Source organism: Oncorhynchus masou, chromosome 9, assembly GCF_036934945.1.
Source record: "Oncorhynchus masou masou isolate Uvic2021 chromosome 9, UVic_Omas_1.1, whole genome shotgun sequence".
NCBI classification, from domain to species: Eukaryota; Metazoa; Chordata; class Actinopteri; order Salmoniformes; family Salmonidae; genus Oncorhynchus; species Oncorhynchus masou.
The window spans coordinates 42,627,962-42,637,164 of NC_088220.1; the positions used below are offsets into that span (position 1 = coordinate 42,627,962).

At 43.3% G+C, this 9,203-nt stretch overlaps 1 protein-coding gene across 1 annotated transcript in view; it reads left to right on the forward strand.

Annotated features, from left to right (window-relative positions):
- The window catches only part of ocrl (OCRL inositol polyphosphate-5-phosphatase), a 37,307-nt gene extending 28,157 nt beyond the window's left edge, over nt 1-9,150 (forward strand). Inside the window, 5 exon segments of the mRNA XM_064974060.1 lie at nt 4,342-4,461; nt 4,703-4,787; nt 5,282-5,409; nt 5,616-5,727; nt 6,065-9,150. Coding sequence (XP_064830132.1) covers nt 4,342-4,461; nt 4,703-4,787; nt 5,282-5,409; nt 5,616-5,727; nt 6,065-6,189 — 570 coding nt within the window. The 3' untranslated portion in view covers nt 6,190-9,150.
- Nucleotides 9,151-9,203: the final 53 nt, after the last annotated feature.

Below are 9,203 nucleotides of genomic sequence, written 5' to 3' on the forward strand. Positions count from 1 at the left end.
AATAATGACCAATTTATTGTAGCCGGCATTAGAGAAAATGAACACAGGTCTCAACAGCAATCTCGCAAGCACAAGCCCACATGCTAGTGAGTAGCCAGCTAATCTTTATATTTCAAGTTTGGCCAACTTGGATATGTTTTGTTGCTAACACGGCAGAACAGTTGATTTGTTATGAAGACTACTTTCTATGCGTCTCCAACTGTTTGAACAGCATGCCATCAAGTAACCTACCGTATTTCTCCGAATGATAATAAGTGGCCAATTCCTATTATAGCTGTGTTTTATGCTTATTGCACATTTTATAAAAGACTAGACAGCTGAGTCGTTGAGATATATAAAGGATATTGTTAGACAGGTTAACTTCTACTATTACAGTAAAATGTCTCAATGTGTTTGGGTGTCCATATGACCGATTCTGTTGGACCAAACCTCAAATGCAAATCGAGAGGAAGAAGTGATCTCTCAACTTTGTTGGTGTTAGTTTCAGGGGCTTGTGTGTGTGAACAGAGGAAGAGGCAAAGCGAGAGGTTTTGCTCTCGTTAAAATCTGTCCAATATAAGACCAATGCGTTTCTATGGGCTTATTTTGGACCAAAGCTTGTCGCCTGCCTTCCCGCCTTTGGGACAACGACTCCTATTGTTAGGCTGGAGTCATGAGCATCTTGTCATTATATTCAGATCTCTAGTGTAAATGGTAAGGTGCAAAGAAGGAGCGATACAGGCATTTAGAATATCGCGCAAAAACATATTAATTTGATGAATTTAAATGTATTCGATATATCGCCCAGCCCTACAAGAGAGGAGCCTGGTTTTCACACTTGCGTGCGTGTGTGATCATAGAAGTGACACCACATGTACCTCCGCAATACACACTCATCACAACCGTCCCTCCACACACGCATACAGTCCTTTTTCCGCACACCCAAGCTCATTTCACAGCAGGTCACCCTACAGTGCACAGGCCTTCACACACATGATTAAGGCTAATGAGAGTTTAGGGAGAAGCAGAGGGGGCCTGTGCTCAGTAAAGCAGCATCAACTTCACCCATTTAAAGCCTGATGTTAATCCCATCTTCACCTTCCGTATCTGAGCAGCTCACCGGCCAGTGAAACTGAATCACTGCATGGCTAAACCCACTACAGATGGCACCATAAATAGGTAACTGCCAAAATAAAGGAAACACCAACATAGTGTTTTAATAGGGCGTTGGGCCCTACTGCAAGCCACCAGAACAACTTCAATGCGCCTTGGCATATATTCTACAAGTGTCTGGAACCCTATTGGAGGGATTCAACACCATTATTCTACAATAAATTCCATAATTGGTGGAAAACGCTGTCTCAGTCGCCACTCCAGAATCTCACGTAAGTGTTCAATTGAGTTGGGATCTGGTGACTGAGAGACACACACACACATATCTTTTAAACCCCCTATGCTTCTTTTGAGACCCCTCTTCGAAGTCACTGAGATCCTTCTTCTAACCATGGTAGGCAAAATAATGTGCAACTGGGCATTTTTATACATGACCCTAAGCATGATGGGATGTTAGTTGCTAATTAACTCAGGAACTACCAGTAGCGGTGTGTGGGATAAATCACTGGTCAAGCCAAGACGGTAATAAAAGCTGTATTACAACCTATGTTGTGATAATTGCGTTGCATGCTTTATAACCCATTCATTCATACGCCACTGTGATATACAGTAGAATAAGACCGAGACAACAAAAAGACAAGTTGCACAGAGGTGGAATAAATTCAACTATACATTCGTTTGTTTCATGACAAAACTGGAGAGCAACATCTGTCCGGTGAAGTCCACAAAGCAAATATTAGATGTAACAGACAGTTATATGACCTGCAGCATGGTCCAGCAAGTTAATGTTTCCTACAGGTTACTGAGCAACTACTGATTTAGAACCATGGAGTTACTGCAGGTCAGCACAAAGACAACAGGAGCCCTGCCTCTGCTATTCCAGCACCATTTACACTTAAAAATCATCAAATCAACTAGGCTTTAATACAGTGAAAACTAACTTAAAGATACCAAAAACTATTTAGTCCAATCAATGTTGCGAAATGTAATGTGGCTGTCCATGGAACTGATTTCTGTGTGTTTATTTGTGTGTGTGCGTGTGCGCACGCCCAAGTAAAACATTTTTTTAACTCACCCTACTTGTAGACTAGTTGAACGCCAATGCCATCCTCTTTCATGTTGGCAAAATGGTCTATGGATTTTAGTTTTTGTTGTCATAGGCTAGCAAGCATTTTTAGCTAGGTAGCCTAACTTCCTCGCATAGGCAACAATGGACCAGCTAAGTTAGCTAGCTAGTTAACGTGTTATGGTGGGCCAGCAGCATACTGCCCTGCTTCCCACTTCTGGCTTGCTTTTGAAGCTAAGCAGGGTTGGCCCTGGTCGGTCACTAGATGGGAGACCAGATGCTGCTGGATGTGGTGTTGGAAGGCCATTAGGAGGCACTCTTTCCTCTGGTCTAAAAATAATATCCCAATGCCCCAGGGCAGTGGTTGTGGACATTACCCTGTGTAGGGTGCTCTCTTTCGGATTGGAACTTTAAAGGGGTGTCCTGACTCTCTGTGGTCACTAAAGGTCCCATGGCACTTATCGTAAGAGTAGGGGTGTGAACCCCGGTTTCCTGGCTAAATTCCCAATATGGCCCTCATACCATCATGGCCACCTAATAATCTCTCCAATTTTTTACAAGTTATTATTTTTGTTTGTTTCCTGACCTCAAAATTGGTCTCCTGATGTGGTTTAAGCGTTTTTGTGAATTTAGAACATCTAGTTTTTGTGATTTTGTGAGTGACCACCAGAAACCTAGAAAAATAAAACAGAATTTACCAAAATATGAAAAGGGCTCTTGAACTGTGGAGTGACTTAAAAATCTCTAACAAAAACACCCTTTTTGGGATTGCGCCGTTATTGAAGTCGTTTGTGGTGACGAGGGGTGTTTGTACAAAACAAAGTCATCAGCGATTGGATCGTCTCCTATCCAATCTTCGTATCAGATCCAATGAGGAATTGTCAAACTGCCGGTTTACCCATGTGTGTTCGGTCTCTGGCCCAACCCATCGGTGTCTGTACCAATAAGAAGGCCCAGAATGTGTTCGCATTCGGTAAAGGGTTGGGGAGGTACTCCGATCCAGACAAATTACGGTGAAGAAACTAACGTCCTTGGTGTGGCGTAGCGTTTGGATGGAGCAAGGAGTCTGGGTATCCCGGGAAATAGGGTATTTTCTCAGCCCTCAAATGAAATATAACATTTAAGTAATGTGAGCATCATCTGCTTTCCCAGGCCAGTGTTCTTTTAAATTCAGGCCAGTAGCTTTCAGTTGTCACTGACCAGAATGTCGAGCCCTGCAATGGCATGTTACTTTAAAAGATGGCTCGTCTTTTTGCCTGGTTCTATGGAATGAAGGTACATTATGGGACACTGGTCAGGTAAAAAAATTGGTGCGACCAAATCAAATGCTGGTGCCATCAACTGAAAAAATTGGTAGCACCAGTGGAAAAAGCCCCCCCCCCCCCCCAAATCAAAATCCAGGGCCTGATGTATTCGAGTTCTGTAAAAGCCTTTATTTCTGGTCATCTAACCATAGCCTAGGCTACATCTCTTGTAGAAGCTGCTCTCCTCGACGCTTAACAGTAACACTTTGAGAGGCTCTCTAGCTCTTGATGTTGTATATGGCTCTGTAGGCTATCACTGTGTCCCATTCGTGTGTGTGTGACCACCCATTGCCAGTGGTTATTTTTGGCCCGACTCTCCCTAGTTCTCAGGGATCCATTTGCAGCTAGACACAAAACAATGTGATCCGCTTCCAGTCAGATGGCTCTTCTACAAGCCGACCCGACATCCAACCCTTGCGTTAATCTGCTCTATGTTCCCTATACCTATAATGACAGGCAATGTGCCATGTGGGATCATCTTTGGAATGGAATCAACATTTTGATAAATGGGATACTTTTAAAATGTCTAAGGATGAATCTAACCAAATCCTCCCTAGGGAATTAAGCAGTTCATAAGTTTATGAATCGACCGGGTAAAGCTGGTTTCAGTCACATTACTAACAGAGACTTTGTGTCAGAATCTGGTATGCTTATGCTCTGACGACAGTCTTTTTTGGCCTGAAAGTTGCGCTGAAATGCCAACTATTTTCTTCAGTATACTGTGGGTCTGTGTGTTGTCATTATGGTATAGTATGCCATTGACATGCTGTGGTTGTGTGTGTTCTCTTGGTCTAGTATATATGTTTCTGACATCTTGTGGTGTTCTCTCAGTATAGTATCTATGTTTCTGACATCTTGTGGTTGTGTGTGTTACTTCAGGAGAAGTCCAAGATGAGCTTCCTTATGGTGGACAGTGCTGGCACGGAGGACAAGCCTTTAAAAATCCCCAAGGAGGTGTGGCTGCTGGTGAACCACCTCTTTACCAAGTCCTGCCAACAGGTGAGAGGATAGTAAGGGATTCTGTCTGGAATCCAAACGGAATATCGCTCCATTTCACTATTGTCACGTCAATGATTCTGTTTGGACGGAGCGAAACAGCACAACATTTTGTTTTTGTATTCCAGGCTAACCGTTCCAAGCACTATTGTAGACTTAGCATCTCAGCCTCTAAATTGTCTTCTAACCTACCCTTATTCCAAGGAAAAACAAAATAGCTATAAACTCCTTACCATTATTCCAGGAGGACCTGTTCCAGACTCCGGGCCTGCAGGAGGAGCTGCAGAGTATCATTGACTGCCTGGACACCAGCATTCCTGACTCCATCCGTATCCTTTGCTCATATGTCCCAAGTCATTCCAAACCCTTTGGCCCAGATCCACTAGTAGGCCCAGCCCTGTAACGGGAGACTGTGACTGAGATGCCACACAGCTATATGGGTCACTGTGATAAAGCAGCTGCTATACACAGACTGCTGCCAAGGTGCATGGGGGTGGTAGTATTAGGAGGTGCTACATTCATGACACATGCTACGTAGATTTGCCATGTGGATGAAAAATGATGTGTGTGGTTTTTGGGTTTTTGTTTTTTTATGGTGTGCAATTCTCCCTATCATCAGTGTTCCTGCCCATACGTGCACACACACACAACCAGTGTGTTTGAGAGGATCAGTTTGAGCAAAGAGAGGCACAAGATTGCTATTCTTCATCACATAATGGGTAGCCATTTCGAGTGTGATTCTGCACAGCAATGTGTTTCAAACACGCACACCGACCCTCGGGCCCCAAATCTGTGTGTTCTTCCCCGACTGTGTGTGTGTCAGCTGGTTGTAACCACTCTGTGGCCGAGGCCCTGCTGATATTTCTGGAAGCTCTGCCTGAGCCAGTGGTGTGTTATGAGCTCTACCAGCGCAGCCTGGACTGCTCCCACGACAGCCGCCTCTGCAAACAGGTGCATTCTGTACATATTTCCACATAAAAATGTATGTGTTTGATACCATCTGAATCATAATGGATACAAGTAGGAGTCATTGACTTCTATTGAATCGTTAAAAGCTCATATGGTCATTGCACACCATGAGACATAGTTTGTCATCTATGTTCTAGAAGGGTCTGGTTGGGGTTCTCATTTGTCTTTTCTCTGGGCTGTTTTGACAGTTGATCTCCCAGCTGCCCCGGGCTCACCGCAACGTGTTCCGCTACCTGATGGCCTTCCTCAAGGAGCTGCTGAAATACGCCCACAACAACAACCTCACTGCCAACCTCATAGGTCAGTTCCCCATGGCCACATTCTCTCACATTCGCTTTCTGAAGTTGAGTTCATTAGGGTTCAATGTAGGAAAACATTTAACAACAGAATGCAAATATCAGTGTTCTTATTGGACATGTTCAGGTAGAATAGTTTGTCCCCACTTGACTCCATTTCAACATGTTTCCTCTCTACTGAACATAACCCAAATTCAGGGTCAATACCACTTCAATTCTGGAAATTAAATTCTCAAATATTCAGGAACTGGAATTCACTGAATTGAAAGGAAACGGATCCAAACTCCTGTTTCTAACATCTTCCTCTACCTCTCTCTCTCCTCCACTGTGCCCCATGCCAGCTACCCTCTTTGCCAGCTTGCTCATCCGGCCCCCGCCCAAAATGGTGGGCCGACAGACCCCGCAGGACCGACAGAGAGCCGTCATCTTCATGCTGGGCTTCCTCACGGGAGGGGACGACGAGTGAGGGGTTAAGAGTCAGGGGTTAGGGCTCAGACATCCTCCAGGCTGGACCTTTTGATAACTGTTATAAGAGTGAAGTTTTGGTGCACACAAGGCGTGTGTGTGGGGGACCATGGTGTGACTCCCCTGACGCCCCCTGGCCCTTGGTGGAAGTGTTTTGGATCCTTTGTTTGGAGAACAAACAGTGTAGTTATATGGGACCCTCTCTTTCATCACAGGCTCTTACCAATTGCCCCAGCCTTTGTAGTTCTGTGCTTCAGTCACTCACAACCATCACCATAGTTTTCACCTCTGCTCATAGTGTAGCTGCAGATTAGGTGTCGGTAGCTTGGAGTGACAGTGAACTGACTGATGCCTCTCTGCACTTTTTCTGTACCAGGAGACCTGTATGCCCTGTCTATGGATTCAACCCCCAAGATCCCCATGCTTCATGTAACATGTTCCATGCCAAAATGACTCCCTATACCTAATCTGAACTCTGAATGAAAATACAATATGTGTGTATGTATGTGTGTAATGTATTGTGTATGTATGTACAAACCCATAATTACTAAGATAATGATGATCCGTTAGTCCATGACACTAAAGATGGACCACACAGGTGGTCGTCCAGAAGATTTGAATTGCAGCTATCCGATGGATACTACTCTCGGGGTGAACTATTCAAAACCATCAGTAGACAGTGATATTGGGCACAAAATACTTCTAGTGAACACAGAGAGACTGAGTGAGTCCTTTCTTGTTCGGAAAAATCTGATTAAAGGATGATTTTCCGTTGTTACAAGACAACAATGACAATGGGGAGAAGTCCTGTCTGGGTTCTGTGATATTGGGAGATGTTAGAACGATCAGTGGGCTGTCCTTTAAACCAATGTTATTTATTCTCTCTTTTTTTTTTCTTACATGACTTTTTTTTCACCATCTTCTATAGTTTATTTCACCTTCATAATTGTTTTAAGAGACCACATTTTGCGTATTGTTTAACTGCCCGTGGTTGTTCAAACCCTCCTTTTTGCTTCTGCCGTTCTGAAACACGCGTCTTTCAGTATCAGTGAGAGTATATTGAACCCGTCACACTAACTTCACAATAGAGTGATCAGTCATCATGCCTGCATTTATTTGCCATTTTTATGGGCCAGTTTTTCAGACCCAGAGATGAACATTCTCTATTGAGCATGCTTTTTTTTAGTTCAAGAGTAAGCTTTTAATATGAGTCCCAGAAACCAGTCCTACAGAACATCAGAGAGAAAACACCTCTACGGTATCGGTGTCTTAACTGTTGTAAATAGTCCTCCTTTCCCCATTGTCCACGATGTTTGACTCTGCTGTCAACTCTTTACTATGCTGGTGCAAACTATGTGTTCTTGTTTTCAAAATGTATGTGCAGGTGGTACAGTCGTTTTTAATGTCTGCCATGTCCTCATTTAGTTTTCTTTCTTTGCTTCAGCCTCACTATCTGCCTTCATGCCGATTTAGAGCGTCATTGTTTTGGGCTTGTGTGCTCATGCAAGGGTATTTTTTTTGTCACTTTGTCTCCCGCAGTATATTCAGACAATATAATGTCCTGTTTTGCTGTCTGTGTGTCCCAAATAGCCGCCTATTCCCTTTATAGTGCTCCACTTTAGACCAGAGCTCTGATCCAAAACACTGCATTATATAAGGGTGCCATTTCAGAAACACACTGTTAGTTTTTTCAGTCACTAAGCATTTTTTACAGTGCAGGTTGAACAGGATTTAGTTGTTCATTACACCCAGAGAAACAAAAACTATTTTCCAGACACATTCTCTTTTCTGGGCCACAAAGGAAATGTTTTTCCCGAACGCTGTCGTGGATCGTGTTATGGTTATGAAATGGGGAACTCCAATGCTGTACAATTTCAACAGTGTTTCCTCCCTGTGTTTGACACTGTCTAGTCACTTTAGAAGTTATATGTCAAAATGTCTCCTGGCCGGCACTTTACAGGCTGGTTATGTGACACGGTTGGTATATGACACCCGTTTCCACTGGAACTGTTGCCCTGGCGTAAGTCTGCAGTCAACTAATCATGCCAGAAAAGCCTGTTGCTTCGTCAACAGACACTTCAAGACTAGCCTGATTCCGTACACTGTATGTGGTGTAGCCAACCCCTCTATTGTTGTCATTCCATGCTAAGGTATGACATCGAGTATTGATTTGCCTACTACAGGTCCAGGCTAATGAATACATTTCAAACAGTGTTTCAATGGGTTAAATAACATTTATAGCTAACACACCGACCGTCTTGCCAGAAAAGCCTGTACTTCGTCATCTTGTTTAACAGGCATTGCTACACCAGAAAATGCGTTCTGAGACGGAAGCCTTTGTTTCAGTATGTTACATAATCTTATAGCTATAACACTGATAGTTCGTTAATCAAAGCACTTACCGGTTTCTATGTCAGTGTTAGCTCTGTACCTGAAATGAGTTTGAGTGGAGTGGGCCTTGTGTACATTTCTGTGCCTCGCTGCAATCATCCCATACAGTATATTTCTAAAATGGGCCAGGCATGCCTTTTAGCGTTCCTCAGAGTTGTCATAGACTTAAGCGCTTTGCTTAGCTGGCCCTGGATGGATTTGTCCTTCCGGTTGTCTCGGAGTCAAAAGAGGAGGAACAGGAAATCTGGTCTTTTCATCTCATTCACAACACAAAGCTTTTACATCAGAAATAAGGCCAACCCAAGCTGAGGAGCGATAGCCAGGACTGAATAGTCATATTTGGGAGAGAAATCCACATTCATGTTTCCTTATTTCTCTTCATCTGGCGCCTGTCTGTGTATTCATGTGTTGGCTTATGCGCTCTGCTCCTCTTCATGCCTCAAGTTTCGTAATGGTCTGTCTAGTAATAATGCTACATATGCAAAGGAAGACTTGCACAACTGTTTTCAATGTATATTTTGTGTGGTACTTTTAATTTATTTAACGGAAATAAAATAATGTACAAAGAACATCCATTGTTTGAACTTTTTTTCCTACGAAATACCCAAATGATACGCTTAAGTA